Source organism: Cornus florida, unplaced genomic scaffold, assembly GCF_030987335.1.
Source record: "Cornus florida cultivar Cherokee Brave unplaced genomic scaffold, ASM3098733v1 CherokeeBrave_3.0.0_Hap2_Chr05, whole genome shotgun sequence".
NCBI lineage: Eukaryota > Viridiplantae > Streptophyta > Magnoliopsida > Cornales > Cornaceae > Cornus > Cornus florida.
Window position 1 is genome coordinate 36520804 of NW_026775575.1, and position 21830 is coordinate 36542633.

The 21830-nt window shown below is 36.9% G+C and overlaps 1 protein-coding gene across 3 annotated transcripts; it reads left to right on the plus strand.

Annotated features, from left to right (window-relative positions):
* The first annotated feature begins 7878 nt into the window (after window positions 1-7878).
* On the plus strand, window positions 7879-21629 carry LOC132306282 (uncharacterized). Of its 3 annotated transcripts, none has more exons than XR_009481893.1 (13): window positions 7879-8279; window positions 8687-8824; window positions 9095-9176; window positions 9805-9881; window positions 12163-12311; window positions 13647-13779; window positions 16344-16460; window positions 16560-16651; window positions 18702-18768; window positions 19002-19080; window positions 19183-19274; window positions 19778-19945; window positions 20098-20235. XR_009481893.1 is itself a non-coding variant. In XM_059803621.1 (13 exons), the coding sequence occupies exons 1-13, from the start codon at window positions 8058-8060 to the stop codon at window positions 21353-21355; spliced, it is 1533 nt and encodes a 510-aa protein (XP_059659604.1). In that variant the 5' UTR covers window positions 7886-8057; the 3' UTR covers window positions 21356-21629. The 3 variants fall into 3 exon arrangements, 2 of the variants coding, with proteins under 2 accessions (XP_059659604.1, XP_059659606.1); XM_059803621.1 differs by lacking the exon at window positions 19778-19945 and adding an exon at window positions 21215-21629 and having other exon boundaries at window positions 7886-8279; window positions 20098-20241; XM_059803623.1 differs by lacking the exon at window positions 19778-19945 and adding an exon at window positions 21215-21629 and having other exon boundaries at window positions 7887-8279; window positions 12205-12311; window positions 20098-20241.
* The last annotated feature ends 201 nt before the right edge of the window (window positions 21630-21830 follow it).

Sequence of the window (21830 nt, forward strand, 5' to 3'; positions counted from 1 at the left end):
ACCCGAGCTTCGAAAGGCTTATTATCTCCCCATATGACTTGGATTTCATCCCCATCCCAGAAAATCATAAACTGGTGGAGGGTAGAAGGAATGCAAAAATGTGGGTGTAACCAATCACGCCCAATCAAAGCGTTGTAAGCCGCCCTTGCGTCGACCACGAAGAATGCAGTCATGGTCTTACATCTTCCAACTGTCATTTCCAAGGTGACTACCCCTCTGGTCCTGGCTCTGCCCCCTGTGAAATTACTGACTGTCAAGTCAGTGGGAATCAAGTCATCTTCCATTTTTTGCAGCAACCTCATGGTGTTCATCGGAAGGATATTAACTGCAGATCCATTATCTATCAGTGCCCGAGACACTGGCATCCCTTCTAGGAATACTCTGATATAGAGTGGTTTCAGGTGTTGAGACATTGCCGCAGAAGGCTTCTCAAAAATCACCCTAGCCGCCTGATCTCTCCCAATAGTTACTGACTCATCATCTCGTGGTTTAGCTCTTATCACAGCGACTTTCTGTTTCTTATCTTCAGAGATCAACTCAGATGGGTTCTCAATAATCTCTGGAACTTCCTGACCTTCATCATCGATCACCTCGACATCTCCTTCCATAGCGGAGGGTTGATCAGGTTTAGCCTCAAAAATATGAGGCAAGGTAAGAACCATATTGCAATTCATAATTCCTTCAAATGAACCGAATTTGATACCTTTTGAACCATCATCCTGGTTATCCAGGTCGAGTTCATCATCACCAAATCCTGCTTCATCTTCAGCTTCTTTCATGGAGGAAGACGCACATTTCTCTTCAGTGCATCCATTTCCGTCTGCACTATCTTCCTTGGATTTTCCTTTCGGATCACTTTTTGAATCTTGCTTGATAGGTTCTCTCCTAAGCAAAGTCACCTTCCCTGGCTGTGGAGCTGAATATTTTTCTTCCATTCTCTTTAACTCAGTTTTCATCCGCTGCCACCATCTTACTTGAGTGCGAGTCATGAATGCTGGCGGGATATCCCTGACCCTAGAGAACTTTGGATGACTCACCCTTGACCATCGACCGTCGTCAGTGACTGGTGGCTTGACCATCCTTTGCCTATGGTTTGGGTGGTTAACCGATGTCTCAGCCTGGCGAGCCACATTTGAGTTATGCTCCCTCGGCTTCCAGACAGCATGAGTAAGATTCCTTGACCGACTGTTGGAGTTCACTTCTCGCCTTCGCTTGTGATGCTCATTGGTATTAGACCTTCTATCAGGCCATGTTAATCGACTTATCACAGACACCCTAAACGAGGGTGACCTAGGTCTGTCTTCATGACGTGAACTTCCAGGACGTCCCCGAGTGTCGCTGTGGAACCTCTCTCGGTCCCTTTCAATGTCTATCTTGCATTTAGGGCATAATCCTTACTTGATTAGCGCCAGTTGAGCCTCCCGCAACTCCTTTTCTAAGTTATCCTTAGACCTTTGAGTTTCCTTAACCATCGGCTTCTTTCCTTCAGCCTTGCTTTCTCTGTTAGCTGAAGTATCCTCAAAATCAATTCTTCTCCGTGGCCTGCTGGCCATTGAGATTTCGACCATGTTACTGCTGACCAAGGCTGGGAATGGATCACTGTCAACACTCATCACCTCTTTCTTCTTCTCCGGGAACTTCCATGCCCCCTTCTCGATCTGTGCCTGAATCACATTACGAAAGACAACACAATTATTAGTTGCATGATTCCAGGAGTTATGATATTTGCAATACTCTCGACCCTTGATTTCATCAGCTGAAGGTATTTTATGTACCCCAGTGACTTTGATAATTTTATCAGACAACAGGTGGTCAAAGATTTGCTCTGCTTTACTTATATCGAAAGCATATTGTTTGCCAGCCTCAAAGATATTCCTTTTGGCTGAAGATGATGAGGGTTGAACACCGCTAACAGTCTCTAAGGGCTTAGCTAAAGCTTTACATACATATGGTTTTTTTTGAAACAATTTCAACAGCATCGACCTCTAGGTCATCATATACTGTATCAACCATGTGTATTTCATAATTAGGGTCCTTATAATAGGTCCCCCGAGAGGAGTTTTTCCTCTCGTTTTCCTCTCGTAAGATTTTTTCATACTTGGTAACCCTATCGGCTAATTGGAACAAATCTCCAAAATGAGTACCCTCGAACTTCTTTCGTAATTCAAAGTCTAAACCGCTAAGGGCCAAGTTGACAAATTCTTCTTCAGGCAAAGTAAGTTGGCACCTATTTCGTGCCTTCTTAAACCTAGCCAAAAATGTCTCAACATCCTCATTTGGCAACTGATGGATCCTAGATAGGTCAGACATAGAGACTTCTGGTTCTGTCCTATAGAACTGATCATGGAACACATCCTGCATCTGTTGCCAAGTGTGGATGGAATTTGGTGGCAAGTTTAGATACCACTTGAAGGCAGTCTCAGTGAGGGTGTTAGAGAATAGCTTCATTTTATACCAATCGTTGTTGCTGAGTGGCCCGCATTTTAATGTGAAACGGCCAATGTGCTCAAGAGTCGATTGGTTGCCTTCTCCTGAGAAAGTTGCAAAGTTTGGCACCCGAAAATTTTGGGGAAGATCCATCCGATCTATCCAGTCAGGAAATGGGTGCCTAAAAGTAGGTCGAGTAGCCCTTTTTAAAGCTGGTCCATACTGTTCTTGTATGACCTCAGACAATTGCTCCCTAGTCATGACCATAGGTGGGACTTGGTTCTGAAAAGGGACATTGGGCCAAGGGTTATGTCCCTCTTGCCCCCCTGGGTTCGCAGCCTTAGGTGGCAAGACTTGAGGTTGAAAATGAGGAGGTCGACCATTAGGTTGGTCATGATTCCTCCATCTTGGTTGTTGGTGACCATTCACTCCTTGCTCTACTGGATGGACTTGTGGTGGAATTGGAGCTACTGGTCGAGGACCATTAACCATAGGATGTGGCTGGGCACCTCTTTCTGGTTGACCAACTTGTTGAGGAAGAAACTGGTCCACGGGTCTATCATTCTGGTTTTCTAACCTAGGCGGCTGAGCAATAACCTGCCTATCAATACGATTCACTAAGACATTAATCACCTCATTCAGCTGTTGGAGCTGAGTATTAGTCATGTGGGATGAAGCCACCAATGGCTCCATATTTTTGTTGATTTCCCAAGCGACTTGGCGTTGGGAAGCCTCCACTCTATTTTCAAATCGTGTCACCATATTGCTGACACTTTCGGCCGCCATTTGGTGGCTGGCCTGATGTCCCTCTTCATGCTCAGACCCAGAATCTTGCATGATGGGAGCAGGCTGATTTTCTTCCTGATCTTCCCTTTGAGGGTTAGCTTGTCCAGCTGAAGTCTGAGTCTGTGACCTAGTCTCGACGACCATTCACAAATAAAACACAAGTCCCACCGGGCGTGCCAAAGTTGTTTGGCTCACAAAGTGGTCTGAGGTCGCTAGCCAATGAACGGCTGACCTAGAACGCGGGCGTGCCAGAGTCCTGATGGACTCGAATATTTCTTGCCAAACTATTCCTATCGGGTCGGGTCACCGACCTAAGGTGATTCAGGCGAAAGTTGGAGAGTAGGAATGACCCTCTACTTAAGGTTGCTATTGCCTTTAAGAAAGGACTTTAAACACTCAAGATAAACATGAATTAGAAGCAACTTAACTGGACAATAAATATACCTGAATCTGCAAACCTTTCTTCGTTGAACTTGACTGATTACAATGATGAATGAATTACAAACTCTTGATTGAAATGGAAACTAAAGTATTAAATACTGGAAGATGAACTAAGTACTAAACTAATAGTGTTAAGCTAAACTTGCTGAAATAAAAGCTAAGTGCTAAACTGAGCTTGATGAAATAAAAGCTAAGTGCTAAATGATAGGAATGCTAAAGGTTGAACTTCAGAAATGGTCTTGGACCTCTTCCTTGTGATGCTTGAGTGGGTATTTATAGAGGCTTCCACCTGGTGTTGTCCCTTTCAACCGTTTCTCTAGAAATTGATTGGTTGTAAGCTGAAAGTGACTTTTCCTAACCACCAGCTGGAAAGGTTGACTAACTTGCACATCCCTCTATAGGCAGATACAAGTATGTCTGACATGGTATTTTTGACTAAATGGTGCCTATTCTTTCATGCTTGATGATTTTGGTCTTCAAGCCATTTTCAGCTCTCTGCACCTGTCATGTCTGGCTTGATTTGTACATTAGCCTAGAGTCATCTGATTACTGACAATCCTGACTTCCCTCATCAGATGTTGGTGAGAACCTTCCATCTGTAGTTCTGAACTTCTGACATTGTCAAGTTGTCCTTTTCTATTTCAAGCTTTCTTCAAACTTCTAGACCTGACTTGTTGGGTTCTTGAAACATTGGGATTCACAACCGGTCTTCATTTGAATTACCCAAAGATTCCTCAAGTGATAATGACCCGAGACCCCTGATCATGACCATATTTGGTCATAAGTCTTGATCATGGCCATAGTGACTAGAAATCTTGGTTAAGATTCATGATCATGACCATTATGACCGAGAGTCTTATGATCATTGTGACCGAGAGAAATAACGATCGAGACTCTTGATCATGGCTGGTTATGAGTCTTTGGAGAGACTTTGGATTGTGACCATTATAACTGAGGGTCTCCTGACCATGACCATTGTGATTGAGAAAGTTGTGACTGAGAGTATTTTGGCCTAAGACTCATGACCATGAGACTGAGACTCTCATGACCAAAATGACTGAGAAGGCTTTGGCCTAAGACTCTCATGATCATGATGACTGAGACTCTCATGATCAAGATGACTGAGACTCTCATAACCATAGTGACTGAGAAGGTTTGGCCTAAGACTCATGATCATGACCATAGTAACTGAGAGTCATAACCATAGTGACTGAGACTCTCAATCATAGCCTGTTATGAGCTCAAAACCTCATATCAGTCTTAATGGCCTAAAAATTCCACTCTTCTTCATTCTCAGCCTTAAATCGGATCACCATGATTAGAAATTAATCTTTCGCCCTGATGATCGGACCTTGTAATTTCTGACCACGTGGCATGATTGCCTCGAATTATATTTTAGGTGTTAACATAATACTCACTTGCAAAACATAGGGTAAGCTTTCAACTACAGGTAAGCTTTCAACGTGAAATCAAGATCATGAAACGATCACTTCAGCTCCTGTACTAATAGGCTATTATTTTTTTTATGATTCGGAGAAACGTATTTTTACCCCCCACATCTCCAAAAAGAAAATCCCTTTTTTGCCCCTCTTCTGGAATCTGTAATGTAGTGTATCTTCATCTTTAGTTTTCTTCTTTGTATAATTTGCATATGCAATCAAACTCAAATGTTGGATGAGTTGAATTTCTGATTTTTCAGTAAGTTTCGGGATGTTGAATGAAGAATGACATCTAATTACTGAGATGTTTTGTAATGGCCTATTGTAGAGCATATTGCAGAAATCCATTTTAGATATAATGTGGGCACGTATCACAATTCTAACAGAGGTCTCTGAAGGGACAAAAGTTTCAAAATTTGGGAATATAAAGTCAATATATCACCTTCACCTTCCATTTGAAGTGACACTAGTAAATTTCTTCATTGAAACTGTGACTTAACCTCTGATTCTTTCCTTGATCTTTTTTATTTCCGGAAATTAATATTCTTTGAATCTTCTGTAAACAAAGAGGTTTAATTTATGCATAGGGCTTCTGGAAATAGTTTTAATCAATCATCTTGATGCTGTAAAGAAAGTTGTTCTGAAGTAAGGCACCTACCAATCTTTGTTGGTAAGCTTTGAGCATTGCATTTGGTCATTTTTTTCGAATGAATCAAAACTTTATACACATTGTTTTCAGGGTAGGTGTGACATTGGCCCAACCTAGCCCTCTCCTACATATTGCCTGCCCTAGTCATGTTTAATTTTGTTCGTGGAACGCGGAGGATTTGCAAATTTAAGTATATATATTGACTGTGATACTAGTAAACCAGAATCGACCATGTAAAATGTTCCAATATAAGGGCTGAAAAATAAAGTCATTTCCGACCAAACCAAATCAAGAAAGAAAAAGAGCAATGTCGTAAATGTCTGTTAATCCTAAATTTCTATCCAAATATGATGCACAGTGGAAAAGACAGAACTTGAAAATGGCTGGTGATATGAAACTAGAAAAGAAATGAAGCTAAACTGAGTTTCCAATTTTTTCCTATTCTCATGTAGCACTGAGGTAATGCTCAACTTCTCCATCCCACATCGCTCAAGAAGTGAAGAATTTCAAGATATATAATTGATCATGAAGGTCACTAACAAACCCCGGCCTGTTACTTAAGTGAGGGCATAAAGGTGGCTGGAGATTGGTCTGGTTCAGATGGTAGGGCTCGGTTGAGTTTATATACTGGCTCGTCCTGTTCAAGAAAGGAGTTAGGCATTGAGTTAGAGGCGAAGGCCCATCGCTCTGGGCTCCTAGAGTTGGAGGGTACTGCGTGAGGCTGGTTGCAGCGAACACTTACCCGCTCCTGTCGGTGGAAGGGTAACGGGCCGGTTATTACTCGCAAGCCCATTAACGCCTTTATGAGCCGCTCCGAATTCGACAACCACCTTTTTATCTATTCAAATCAGAGTTTTGTGACTCTTTTTTATTCATCTTTTTTTTCTTGTTTATTTTTTTTATTTTTTTATTTATCTTTGCAAACAGAAACAACCACAGAACAAACGTCAACTATCCTTGGCCTTTTAACAAAAAAAAAAAAAAAAACAACTATCCTTGGCCACCTTTTTATCTATTCAAATACACGCTCTCACAGAGTTTTGTGACTCTTTTTTATTCATCTTTTTTTCTTGTTGATTTATTATTATTATTATTATTATTATTATTATTATTTTTATTTATCCTTGCAAACAGAAACAACAAACATCAACAACTATCTTTGGCCACTAAGTGAAGAATATCAACAGGGATAAAACCAAGAACAGTATCCGTATGGATGTGAGGGCTTCGTCAGAGCGTTAGCAACCTCGTTGCCATTTCTACGGACGTGGCAAAGATGAGAGAAAGAAAATCACCAAAACGCCACCTGAATATCAAAGCAAATTAGATGAATATCAGTCAGCCCAAGTGCAACTCCCTTGACAGCTTGAACTACACCTAAAGAATTGCATTCAAACCACATTTGAACGAGTGAAGATGATAGAGCCCAAATAACTACTTTGCAAAGATAGACAGCTTCAGCAACAGTTGCACTTCCAGCAAAAAAGAGAGAAAAAATCACCGCTTGCAAAATATGGCCCAACGAATTGCGAAAGACAACGCCACCACCCCCACTTGGGATGAAGAGAGAAAAGACGCAGCAACATTACATTTAACCAGACCATCACTCGTAGGCAGCCATCGAGAATTACCCGACCAAGATGGGGAGGTGTCCTTCCAAATTTTCAAAAATTAGTCGAGTTGTTGAGACCTAAGGGTTCGTACCATCTGGAACACTCCGGTGGCACGAATAAATAAATAAATAAATTTATTATTTAAGTGTCATATTTTTGGAGAACCAACAACAAAGCCTAAAAATAGAAAAATCAAATCACCGACCTAGTGCTGTTAATAACATGATTCAGCAGTTAAAACTGAATAAATTAAATAATTATTAAAAATAAATGTGTCTCCCAACATTTTAAGATAACACTTAAAACTTAATCACTATTATTGAAAATTTCAGCGCAGTTTTTAAAATTTTCATTTAAGTGTCTATTGAGGAGGACAATAATAATTGTTTTAATTAATTTAGAATTCTTATACTAAAATTATACTCCTATAAATTAGAAGTTGAAGTTAAAAAGAAAAAAGAAAAAAGAAAAAAAATTATTATTTTGTAACTTATATCACAGCCACTTCTCTTGTATGATTCTATTTACGAGAATTAAGAAGATTAATTTCAACTCAAACTCAAACTCAAACTCGACTGATATGGTTGACAAACGAACCCAAATACGCCCCAACCCCATATAGAGCCTTCTCTCCCGGTATGGTGGAAAATTCAGAGTTAGAATCAAGCGAGGCAAGAAGGAGAGACAGAGAAGAGAGAGAAAATGTCGTCGGTGGTGGTGGTGGTTACAGATGACGCCCAGGAACGAACACCTCTTCTCCAGAACCCATCACCTCTCGTTGCGAACGGTGATTCCATTGTTAGAGAGGAAGAGATTGTTCCTTCATCACCGTCGTCGAACGAACCAGATGGATCCAGACCTAATTCAATCAGTCCCGATCAACGGCTCGTCTCTCTCGACGTCTTCAGAGGCCTCACTGTCGCTGTAAGTCCTTTCCAAATTTCATCACCTTTTGATAACGAAATTATCATTGAATTCTTTCTGATTGATTTTTAGATTCCGAAATTCGAGTTCGATAGTTTAGAGTCTAACCCTGCATTTGAATTGGAGGGAGAGCTTATTTCTTTTCTTTCTCTGCAAGATACTGCATAAAAATGGGGCAAACACATCAAATTTCCTCTCTCCCCGTCTATTTTTCCACCGATTTCTCGGCAACCAAACATAATCTCAATTGGGTGCCTTTGTTTTGGAACTCTTTTTCTATTGATTTCTCGGCAACCAAACATAATCTCAACTGGGTGCCTTATTATTCCAACTTGCGTCAAGTTCTTTCTTTGTGAGCATTGCATTCTTTTCTTCCTTATTCTGAGTTTGTGTAGTTTTGTTGACAGCTGATGATTTTAGTAGATGATGCTGGAGGAGCTTTCCCGTCAATAAATCACTCTCCATGGTTTGGTGTGACGCTTGCAGACTTTGTGATGCCGTTTTTCCTCTTTGTTGTTGGTGTTGCCATCAGTTTGGTATTCAAGGTATACCATTACCTTTCTGTTGCAGAATTACTTTTACCTTGTTTTTAAGAATCAAATATTGGGTGAACATGTTGTTGCTTTTTTAACTTTATTTGTTGCCACTATTTTTGTTGGTTTTGCAAAGAAATGCTTTTTTTTTTTTTTTTTTTACAAAAAAAAAAAGAAAAAGAAAAAAGAAAAAGAAGAAAGACTAAATGAATGTCCAGAGTAAGCTTAATGTATCCTTTTAGTGTGCTGTAGTCATGGTTTGTTACTTGTTTCATCATGCAGAAAATATCTAGTAAACCGGCAGCAACGAAAAAGGTCATGCTGAGAACAGTTAAACTCTTCATCTTCGGGCTGCTACTCCAAGGTATGTTGTTGTCCCGCCTTATATAGAGTCCTGAAGTGAGAGTTTTATCATAGAAAGGCACACTCAACTGGGGAGTGCACCCCTTATACAAAAGCAAGGCCAAATAAGGTCCCTAACCACTCAAAGTATCTACAAATTCCACAACCTCCCCTATATATATATATATATATCATTATATCTATATCTATATATATAGGAGTCTGCCATTTCCATAACCAAATTTTCTGCATAGGTAGCCTCCCTCCCACAAATGTGCATTTGAGAAGGGGCTGCGGGTGCATAGCAATTTTCTGCACACCTCTACACATAGCAGGCCAGTTTAAATATTTAATTTTATTAATTCATCTTTGATATGTTGTGAATTAATAACAAAGATGGTGAATTTAATTCATAGATAATAAATTTTTTATAGGCAATCAGAAATGAGGAAGGATGACATAACATCACCAAGACTATTGAAATAGGAAGCATTTGATGTTATGATTTTGCATTGTTATTTAGCAGCTAACTGAAATTTGATAGTGAGGACAGTTTAAAGGCATTAATGAATCATTCAACTTTAAATGCACATATGATCTCTGATCTGATACTATTGTAAATTGTGAACTCTTTTGAAATGTACTTTTAGGTGGGTATTTTCATGGACGCAACCATTTAACTTATGGTGTTGATATTGGCAACATACGCTGGCTTGGTGTGCTACAGGTAATTTTCAGGCTGTATCAATTTCTATTCAGATGTTACAATTTTATTCATATAGTTTGTTGTCTGATTTTTATTTATTATTATTTTTTATCTTTTATATTTTCTTATTTTTTCTTTTGGGTGATTGTTATGCAGTTTCTGATTTCGTTAGTATTCCTAATATTACAATGCTTGTGCTTTTGAGCCTGTTGATCACTAGTAGTTTGGAATACTTGGTTTAGTTAATAACTAGTAGCTGCTATGGCTGTTGCAGTCTTGTGTCATGCTGCATACCTGTAATATGAGGGCTTGGATTTAAGCATGCTTGTTTTTTGCCTTTTCTTATCCTCTGATGTCACGATGTGTGACTAAAAGAAATATTCTGATGCACAATAGATGTTTTGTGAGATGGGGTCTTTGCTCTGGGAGGTGGGCATTGTAATAGACAATTAGGTAGACCAAGTTCGAGTGAGAGTCCAGCAGCCTGAATAGTGGTGGAGAGTGTTAAGGCTATCGCTCAGGCCAAGGGGTCATGAATTCCAGCCAAAAGAATGCTTTCCACAGCTCTTGGAGCATGCATGGTTTCGTTTTCCAACCTTAGTCCATTAAAATAGGACCATTAGATGAATTTATAGGATCTTGAAACTGAGGAAGTGGGCCATATTAGCGTGGATCCAACCATGGTGCTGTCAGGTGTCATCCCAGTAGGGCCTATGCAACTAGCTGAGCACCATGTGTACTTGAGACCTGAGAGCCCTTGCTCTCTTCCAAACTGGCTAAATTGTTCCCCACTCTTTTGGGGATAATTTGACAAGCATGGAACAGGGGGCCACATCAGTTTGCCCCTAATCTAGCCACCTAACCAAGGGCCTTTGGACATTCCGAATCTGGTGGTATGATGTAGGACATGGGCACTGAACCGGTTCCTAAAATCTGGTGGTATGATGTAGGACCATGGTCACTGAACTGGTTCCTCAGGGAATGTTTCACCTGGCCCTGCCTCTAACCTCAGGTGGGCATAAAGAGCAAAGGAGACCACTGTTTGGGAAAATTTCAGTAAGTACCTAATGTGTCACTTGATTTACTTAGCCAGCATGTCACTTTTAAGTAGCATTGCACATTGATGCATGGTGCTTGAAGGGCTTTCCACCTGTCAGCTAACACCATCAAGTTGCCATGTGTGCTATTGAAGTAAGAAGTAAAGAAAATTCATTTGAACCTGAAAATTATTTTCAGCTTAATTCCTGTCAGTCAAGTAGTTGTGCTAAAATGTACTAGAGTGCTCAATGTAGATACATAACCTAAAAACATGCTAACATGGGTCTATTAAGTTTGTACCATATATGCATCACATACTAGATCCAGAACTGATCTTCCTATGAGAAAAGCTCCCTCTTTTCTTTCTCTCTTTGATCTTCGGCATTGAAGATGTGAAATCTATTCAATTTTTTTTGAGATGATTGGGGAGAATTTACTTGAGCTGCTTAGATTTATTAATGGGAATTGACAAAAAAGTCCTTCTTGGAGTTGCCAAGTAACCACCAACTTCTAGACTGCTGGGTATGCCCCCACTTTAATTCTTGTACTTCATTGTTTATTCTCAATACACAAACCCATTTAGGAAAAAAGAAAAAAAAACCATCAACTTCTAGACGACAATTGAAAGCCTTGGTTAGAAGCAAGACCATAACCTCAACTCAGAGATTTCATTTGTCTGTGTCTTATATTTAGTTCTCAAAATGATTAGTATAGTTTGCAATAATTCTTATATTTGCACTAGATGTTATTTTTGAGGGATAAATTGCTAAAATAAGAAATTTTAAGTGAACAAAGATAAAATGAAATTACCTGAAGTCGTATTCTAAGAGCTTGTATAATAATGTCGATGTTCTAGTGTTAAATTTCCTAAAGTTCTACTTATCAAAAAAAAAAAAAATTTCCTAAAGTTCTAAATTTTTATAAGCATTTACAAATTGATTAATTATTTCTAGAGATGTGATTTAAGACTATAACTTAGCAAACAAGTGACAAGACCTCATAGATTTTATTGTGATCTTTCTGGTCATTGAATGATACAACATGTCCTGACTTCTAAGTGCATGCCTAATTATTTGTAAGGATGCATCATTACAGAGAAACAAGACAACATCAAGTATCATCTGATCAAGATATGAATATCAGATGATACAATGGGTATTGTCTTTTTATGTTATTGATACAACATGTTCTGACTTCTAAGTTGTAATTAAAAGAGTTTGTTGTTCCATATATAAATTTGTTTATATTTATGCATGTTAACCAGTGCTGGATACTTCATCATTATCTGCGCTTTTGTAATATACAGAGGATTTCAATTGGATATCTGTTCGCTTCAGTTCTCGAGATCTGGCTTGTTAACAATATTGTGGTTGACTCAACACTTACATTTATGAAGAAATACTACTTGCAGTGGTAAGTTTTATCGTTTAGAATTCTCAAGTCATTCATATTCAATCTTACCTTATCTTATTGTTTTTAATTTGTCCTTTGACTTTTGAGATCCGAATGCACATGGAAGTCAGACTCCTTTTGAGTGTTCAATTTTAGATATAACTATTTATTAACGATTCTAGCCTACAAATCCTATGTCTATATTTCATCTTTTGTTTTGTTCAAGTTTGCAACCACTGTACCAGGTCAAGATGCATGAAGGTTTGATGACATTAGAAACGGAAGCATGATGCATTATAAGACAACCATGGAAAATGTGATACGATTTAACGGTTTGGGGACTATCAGAAACCTGAACAGAAGCTCGGTGAGAGAGCTTTTCTTAGTGGGAATGTTGGGATGTGTCTAAATGAAAACTAATTGAACCATGTGCCGTAGGAGAATTATATTGCTCGTGTGCTTCCGATGATGGGAAATGCACATTGGAAGTTGGTAGACTAAAGTTTTCAGAAGTTTTCTAACTCCCATCTACTTTGATAATGGTTCATTGGTTCTTTTAGGAAGTCATCCATTAATCAGTACACAGTTTTTAGCAAGTATAAGCATTTTCTTCTGTGAGGATTTTAATTAAATATTGATAAGTTCATCAAGCTGTCACTGCTTGGTGCATTGGTAAAATGTTCGGACCGTAAAGAGTATCCTGAGAGCAACCCGTTGTGCAAACAATGCCAAACGTTATGTTTGTATCCACTCCACCCCTTAAAATTATCAGTTACTTTAAGCTGCTTTCCATCCTGAACCAGGAGACATTTAACTAGGTTAGTGACGTTAGTCAGAGCTCATTTTTCTCACTGAGGCAATTTACTTTATTTTATAATTGTTAGTTATTTTTGTTGTCTGTTCTCTTTCATTCCGTGTAATATTCTTTATGAACCACAAATTCAAACCATGCTCTTTTGAAGTTTACATCATTTGTTAGATTGTGGGAAAAACAGGGAAAAGAATAAAATAAAATAAAAACTCATTTCTTAAACCAAATGATGTTAACTAATAGACAAATTCTCAACCAACTAATTGTGTGATTAATATATTCACATATTTTCTTTCTTCCTTTGTTAGAGCCTCAACCTAAATTTATTGATTCAGATAATTGCAGGAATTTATTTACCATTCAGGGGCTAAGCATATCATTTTAGCTGATAGGTCAATATGAGATCTAGGCATAAAATAAAAACCATGTACTTTTCATCAGTCATTGTTGATTGATCTGAAATGATGAAATTTGTATACAGAATATTTTTCTTTCTTGCTTATAGTATTCTCATGTGCAAAGTGTAATCCTTCCTTAATGTGCAGGATGGTTGCTATTATTCTAGGCTCAGTTTACATGGGCTTGCTGTATGGTCTTTATGTTCCGAATTGGGAATTTGAAGTTCCTAATGTGAACGTGACCTCATCAATGTCAGGATATGATTCTGGTACTCAAATTGTGAGTTTAAACATATAGAATATCAATTATAAATGTATTTATGTAATTGTGTAATGCGTACTATGTTTTGTTTTATGTGCTCCTTTGTACATGTACAGGTTGGAAGCTCCCTGGACCTCATAAAATTAAAAGACTTCTCTCTCTCACACTTTTTGTTCCTTTCATCTTGATTTCACTCCGCACTTCACAATGGGTTGATATTTGATATGACTATTTTAATTGTCGTTTTCTGGGAATAGGCTTCGTTGAATTGAAGGGATAATCACGTACTGAATGCCTTATATTACATTGACTATATAAATTTACCCCAATCATATATAGCTCCTTATTGTTTGACCCCATTCATATGGGAATAAGGCAAGGATGATGATGATGATGATATAGCTCCTTATCAATCTTGAGGGGAGTATTTTGGGTGCATGTGATTGGTTTCTTGCAATGAGATGAGGGAATTATTATGGTTGCACATGATTGGTGTATTCAACTTTATTTAACTCCTCAGTGACTAGATGGCTTACACATGCCAATAAATTTAACATTGTCCAGCACATTTGAGTTCAAAATCACAGCAACTTTATAGCCATTTTTTATGTTAAAGTAAATTGTATAATGATTATAAATAGTGTTACACATCATAATACTTACTGTTAGGTTGAATGATTAATTTTACTTTTTTAATAGCTCTTTTCTCTTAGCTACAATATATTTAAATATTGCTAACTAACAAAACAAAAGATTTATTTTTTCCAAGTTTGTGTCCATTAATTTTCCTTCTTCAACAACATCCTGGCTCTGCCGCTGACAGTTGCCCACTTTTGGAAAGATTTTTGGCCCCTGGATTGCAAACAAACTAAGAAATGGAGCGATATGTTTTATCACACAACAGTTGGGTGAACCTTTAACTCCTCACCCTGTAGGTGACAATTTAGCATTTGCTTTGATTGTTTGAAGGAGCTTGAAAGAAAGACAACAAATGACCCCTAAATAAAAGAGGCAAGGAAAGCACCATTGTGCTTATTTGTCTCTCTATGTGGCGTTGGTTAAGAACAATTTAAGGAAAATTAAGAACAAATTATTATGAATATCTTTCTTTAAGGAGAATATATATATATATATATATATATACACGTACACACATAATGTGCATAGAAAATGTTTGTTCCGTTATGTAAGTTGAAAAACATTATGTGTGGAGACTAGTATGAATAGAACAATGTAAAAACTTTTGTTAGAAATTTCAAGAAAAAAATGTGTAATTGTGTTTGTTTTCCCTCTAGTTTCTTGAAATGCGTAAGTAAGTTTCTGGTTGCTATCACCCTGGTATAACTTGTTTTAATAAAACAGCTGTATCAAGTGAAGAAACATGGTGTCCATTACATAATGATGAAAAGTCAGGGATTGATCTATGTTAGGGCTAAGGATAGCCATGGCTTTCCTGATATTTTAAAAGCCCTACATGAGGTATTACACCCCCCACATCCTCCCCCCCCCCCCCAAAAAATTTTTTTTTTTTTAAATTTTGCATACTAGGCACAACCTTATAAAGTTCAAATGACAACCCAACATTGTGTCCATGCATGAGAAATTGAGAATTTTATGTAACTTTGCTGTGAAGAAAATAAAATTTATAAGGAGAATGTCTGCTGTTCTCTTTCTTCTTTTCTTTTTTTTATTGAATATTTGGTTAAATTGTCTTAATTGTTTTTGTATCTAGTATAAATTTTGTTGATGATGAATTTTACATAACCTTGCAAGTTTTTGTTTATATTAAAATTGAAATAACTTTCATATAATATAGTGTTGTGCAGAAATTGACACCTACCGCTAGAAATTTGTTAGTGTATAATCCTTTACCACTGACATTAACGCGAGGCTTGCAACTGAAAATGACCCACTAGTACTTTCTATGCCTATCTGTTCTATTGATCCAATATTTTCTGTATAGTATACATATATATTGGCCTCCTAGGGATAAATTCCTGGCTCTGCCTGTGTAGAGGGGTTGTGGATCATTGATAGAGACTTAAGAGCTAGCACCATTTGAGATTCTGAGATGAGGTGAAATTGGTTGTGACAATTTGGCTATGTGAGCAAAATCGAAGTTCTGCCTTTGTAAGTGGTGATATGATTCATGTTAAAGATGCTATGAGGTGTTGTTAGTTTATTCCAATGTTTGACTCCTGGTTTACAATTATTAGAATGTCAAGTTACATTTTGGATAAGAATTCTCAAGTCTTAAGTTTAAGGACCTTATGAAGACATAGTTTCAGTGCGTAACTTACATTTTTAGATGTATCCTGTTGTGTTAAACTGGTACTGAAAAATCATTGCATCCTGTGTATTAGATAATCCTTTTCTGAAATTGGGAGGTTGCTTCTTTTTTATTGTTGATCTGCAAATGTTTGGTTAAATTTATTTATTTTTGGTTAAGTTTTATTTCAACATATTATTTTGTCATTTGAGGCTTCTTTCTTTTCATTTTTTTTAATTTCTTCCCCATTTTGTACTAAAATTTTCTGCTTCAGTGTAGAGAACTAATTCTCCTCCATCAACTTGTTTACTAGGTGCAATGTGGAGTGAGGGGCAGTCTTGAACCTCCTTGTAATGCAGTAGGCTTAATTGATCGATATTTTCTTGGTGAACATCATCTTTATCAACATCCTGTGTACAGAAGAACAAAGGTGCTCAAAATCTTCTCTGATGACTGCTGTCTTTTCTGTATTTAAATCTTAAAACTCTTTTGCTGTTCTTTGTATAGGTGACCTTCCTCATGTTTATAGGAATGCAGTGTCAATTCTCCTGATTATGGACCTCTACCACCAACTTCACCTCAGTGGTGCCTTGCTCCATTTGATCCAGAGGGCATCTTAAGGTCTGCTAACTGTCTGCCTTTTTTTTTCTCTTGATATTTCCTTTTTTTTTCTTCCTGAATCTCTTGATATTTCCATGTTGTCAACTATTATTATTTTTTGTATTTTTATTTGTAAGAGTGAAAAATCCTTAAAGAATAAGAGAGTGGGTTTTCATCTGTCTCAGTACTAGGTATTTCAGCTGTATACCATCTATTTGGTGCTTCCCAAGTAGGTGGATAATCAAAAACCAAGGCCTTTATCTTGACTATATACTCCTTTTAGCTGACTTCAACATGAAATATGGTTCTATTTTTTCTTTGAAATTCCCATTAATTTGCCTTAGGGAACAAGCTGTGAAAGACCATTGCTTTGCTGCTCTACTCCACTAGCATTGAGAAGCTAACTACAAATGTACCTTGCCACTATATCTGACATGTTTCCTGCTCCGTTTGACTAGAGGGAATCAATTTATGCCATAATGATCCACCACAAATCTTGAATGTTGTCATTGTTACTTATTCATCTAAGGGCCACAATGAATCTTGAATGGTATATTAATTCGTCAATGTAAGAAATCTAAGGCATACTATTAGGTTTTTTCCATGACATTTGCAAGTTGTTTTCCATGACTTTGCTAGTGTATTGATTATATACTTTCATCTATGTGTGATCATATTAGAGAAAGATAATTCAAGCTTTTTATCGTTGATTTGATAGACATTGAAACTATAAATTTTGAAAAATGTAAGCTTGGAGGCTGGAAAAAGTAAACACATGTCAAAATGAGGTGGTGTTTTGGGCAAGTGGAATCAGTTTTAGGAGCTGAAGTGTGCTTAGAAGTTTACAATTTACAACTCCAATTCCAGATTTATTAATAGTTGGCACCATGGGGGTCTGATAAAATATTAGAAGCCAACTTTATATGCACAATGGGGCAGGTATTTGGTCCTTGTAAATAATCTACCTCAATCCTTATAATCCGACAATAGAACATTTCAGAAATGACATTAAGAACGTTGATTTCCCTATCATGTAATGTTCAAAATAAAGAAGATCACGGTACCAACATTAATGTTTGATGTAATGGATGATGTCCGTCTCTATCCGACAATTGAACATTTCAGAAATGACATTAAGCATGTTCATTTTCCTATCATGTAATGTTCAAAATAAACAAGATCACAGTACCAACATTAACGTTTGATGTAATGGATGATGTCCATCTCAGTCCGACAATAGAACATTTCAGAAATGTCATTAAGCGAGTTCATTTCCCTATCATGTAATGTTCAAATTAACTAGATCACAGTACCAACATTAACGTTTGATGTAATGGATGATGTCTGTCTCTGTCAGCTGTTATATGAACATACTGCAAAGTAGAAGATTCTGGGATCTTCATCCTAAGTGGCTAATTCTCTATTATGATTTATGCCAGAAAAACACCTACGTTTATCTCCCACATAAAGCACATTTACTTCATGAATTCTGTAGAAGCTTTCACGATCCCTTTACACATTTACATCATTTCCGTGGTCACATGTACATCTGCATACTTATCCACCCCCTCTATTCTCCCATTTAATATGTTTGAGTGGGTTTGTTCAACGAGACAAAATACAAATAACAAAAGTCATCCTCTTTAGGTACACTAATGAGTAATAACTAATCGATTTTAGTAACAAAGTGATCATTAAACTTGTACCTCATGCCACTCTACAGAAAGCCCACTCTAGGTCTTGCATTGTAAGATAAAGTGAGTCTATGTAGAGTGACAAATCATATTATTAGTATTGACCATTCCTTTTTGGGGGATTAATATCTAATGTGCACACATTGTCTTATTTACTGAAGTGGCATGCTTCTCCTTTCCTAAGATTTTTGTGGGTTATTAAACTTGATATTAGTTTATTGTATTGTTATCTAGGATAATCAAGGTACACTTAAAAGCATTTTCCTCTGTTTCCTGATGTACACAGGCAGAGTTAGTCTCAAAAAATATTGTTTCTATAATCTCATAGCTAGGTTCTCTTATGAAATTTCTCATTTCTTTTTTAAAAAATTCTCTAGTTCGTTGATGGCGGCCATTACATGTTTTGTGGGACTGCAATATGGACACATTGCTCTTCATTTTAAGGTATTATAATTCTTTCTTTTCGCTTAACATATTCTATAACAGGAATTGCTTCTCAAGTCTTTTCTTAAAGGTCATTACCTAGTGTTGGCGTAGCCAATGCAGAGTGTTGAGAGGGCAGACTAGATTTGACATTAGCATTCTCACTCATGAGTCTTGACAGCCCAGAAATTGTACATTGCATCAACCAATGGCACCTAATCTTGAGTTTATTAATTTTGTTCTTTTCACTGCAGGGCAACATGCAGAGGGTGTTTTTATGGTCTCTGTCTTCCTTTCCTCTACTGATCTTGGGATATGTCTTAAATGTCCTAGGTATACTGTTTTATGTCAGCATCTATTTTGCAGTATAATATCTTACAAAGTTTCATTTGCTCTCCTCTAAACAATGGCTACGTTGTGCGCTTGACCGTTTAGGTGTTCCTTTTTCCAAACCACTGTACACATTGAGCTATATGTGCATCACGGCAGGAACATCAGGATTCCTCTTAACCATTATCTTTTACATCGTAAGCTCATTCTTTTACACACTAGTATTTTTCGTAATAATAAGACTTCTACGTGGTTATTTCTTTCACTAATCAAGAAATATCTGATTTATTTGAGTGTCTAAATTAATCTTTTTGTATTTCTTTCATAAACTTGAGCTTCTCAACGAACCAGTCATAAAAAGATGTTAAATGGAGTCTCACACTTTTTCTAATGAAGATGCTATTACTTTGGAGGAAAAATAGAAGACATTTTCTTTTATCCATGCTGAAGTATCTTATATTCAATCATATTTTTGTGCTTTCTTTATAGTTTTAACAACACAGTACATTTCTAACGTAAGTAGGTCAATAACTCTTATTTAAGTGTTAAGCTGCTTCTGCCATGAAATTTAACAAATCACAAAATTTGGTTTTTAATATAAAACCATGGTATTATCATTTCTTTCTAATACAAATGTAAATATAAATAAAAGGATGTGGGAATTCTATGCTGCTACTTTGTTTTTTTTTGGAGGTGGCAGGGGGGGAGAAAGGAAAGAATACATATCAAGATTGTTGAGAAAGGAAAGAAAACATATCAAGATTGTTATCCAATCAGCTTTTTCTGCTTTATGGTTTAAGGACTGGTGCTATAGCAGCAAGACAGCTTTCCGGCCACTTTTGGTCGAACTCAAAACTCGGACGCAAATGTATTGGAAGTGGAATTAGAATTACCGTGGTTGCAAAAATTGTCATTCTACTCAGCATAAACTAAGATTTTGCATTAATTCTTACCAAAGGAAAAAAAAATAAATGGTTCAAATCAAGTTTTGTGTGTTTATTTCAAGTGTATTTGATGCAGGTTGATGTCAAACATATTGAAAAGCCAACGAAGCTATTGCAATGGATGGGAAAGAATGCTCTCATTATTTATATTTTGGCTGCTTGTGACCTCTTTCCAGCAGCTCTACAAGGTTTCTATTGGCATTCACCAGAAAACAACTTGGTAGCTCCCTCATTTCTCTCCTGCATCACAAGTTTCTATTTTATTACCATCTCTCTATGAAAAATATTTTCTCATTTTCCTGTCATTGACATTTTATCATGCAATTTCTTCTATTCAATACAAACTTACTCCCTCCGTCCCATAAAAAGTGTCATGTTTGGGGAACCGTGAGTCACGGTTCCCCAAACATGACTCTTTTATGGGATAGAGGGAGTAGTATATTACACACGCTAAAAATATTTAGATTAGTAAGGAGTTATCTAATACAAAAACATCCTAGTTCCTAGAAACTACTATTTGTTCGTGGGTGCTTAGATATTTAGTGTTTGGCTTGCTTGCTTAGATATAGGATAGGCCGTCCTCTTAAAACAAGGCTCTGAAATGCATTTTCCTTTATGACCATTTAGAGTTTTTTGCCATTTTCAGTGGATGGTGCTTTGATATCATGAACTGTAGGCTACAAATTATTGACCCATGCAATATCAATTTTATTTATTATTCCACTTGCTCTCAAGTCTAATCTCCCTTTTGAACCATTTATTCTTTATTAGAGCTCATTTCCATCTTTGTATTTATTTTCATTATTATGGAAAAAAGTATTTATTTATTTTTCATTAAGCCCCATTTGGATGATTGGGTTTTAAATGAAAAGATGGGGCTTCAAATCACAAATTTAATAGAAGATTTGCTATTGTAGAGAAGGATGGTAGATTAGAGGACTTTAGATGAGTGGAAGATATAATTTAGGAGGGCGGATCTATGTGTAATTAGAATCACATTGTTGGTGTGAATTTTGACTTCATTTTCTGTAATTATTCTTCAGCGCGGTAGATATGGCCGAGTTACACTGTGTAAGGCATGAAAGATACAATTAATACAGCCTCCCCTTCCATAAATTATTTATTATGTTTATGAAAAAATGCTTTCATTATAGATATTTGCTTTATCGTTTCATTTGGCGTATGGTATGCAGGTTGACAACACGGAATCACTATTGCAGTTCATGCTTCATTCGAAGAAGTGGGGAACCCTGGCATTCGTACTGCTTGAGATTTTATTTTGGGGTGTCGTTGCCGGTGTGCTCGACATGAAACGTGTATATTTCAGACTATAGTAGTAGTTACTGACATGCAAATATGTTTGTTAGCACCACCTTCCATAAGACACCAGTATTTCAGTGTGTTAGATAAGCAGGAGAGAGAAAAGGAAATGAGTAGTTAGAAGAGAAGAAAAAATAGTTGAGGGTAGTGGTATTTTGAATTGAAGACTTAAGACAATAAACATGTTGAATTATTGGAAAATGACTACAAAATTAGAACAAAAAGAACTTGCCGGATTTAGTTATGCCTTGCTGATTAGGCAAAGCAGAAAGATTATGTACTTTGTTACTGCATGTGTGATAGCATTGACAGCCAAGGCTTCTAACCTGGGATGCTTGCGATACGACAAATGTTTAAATATACATACATATATATATATATATATATATATATATATATATATATCACAAAAAACATAAGATATGAGTATTGCATGGATATGTTAAAAAAGATATATATAATGAATATGATTATACATGTGAATAATAT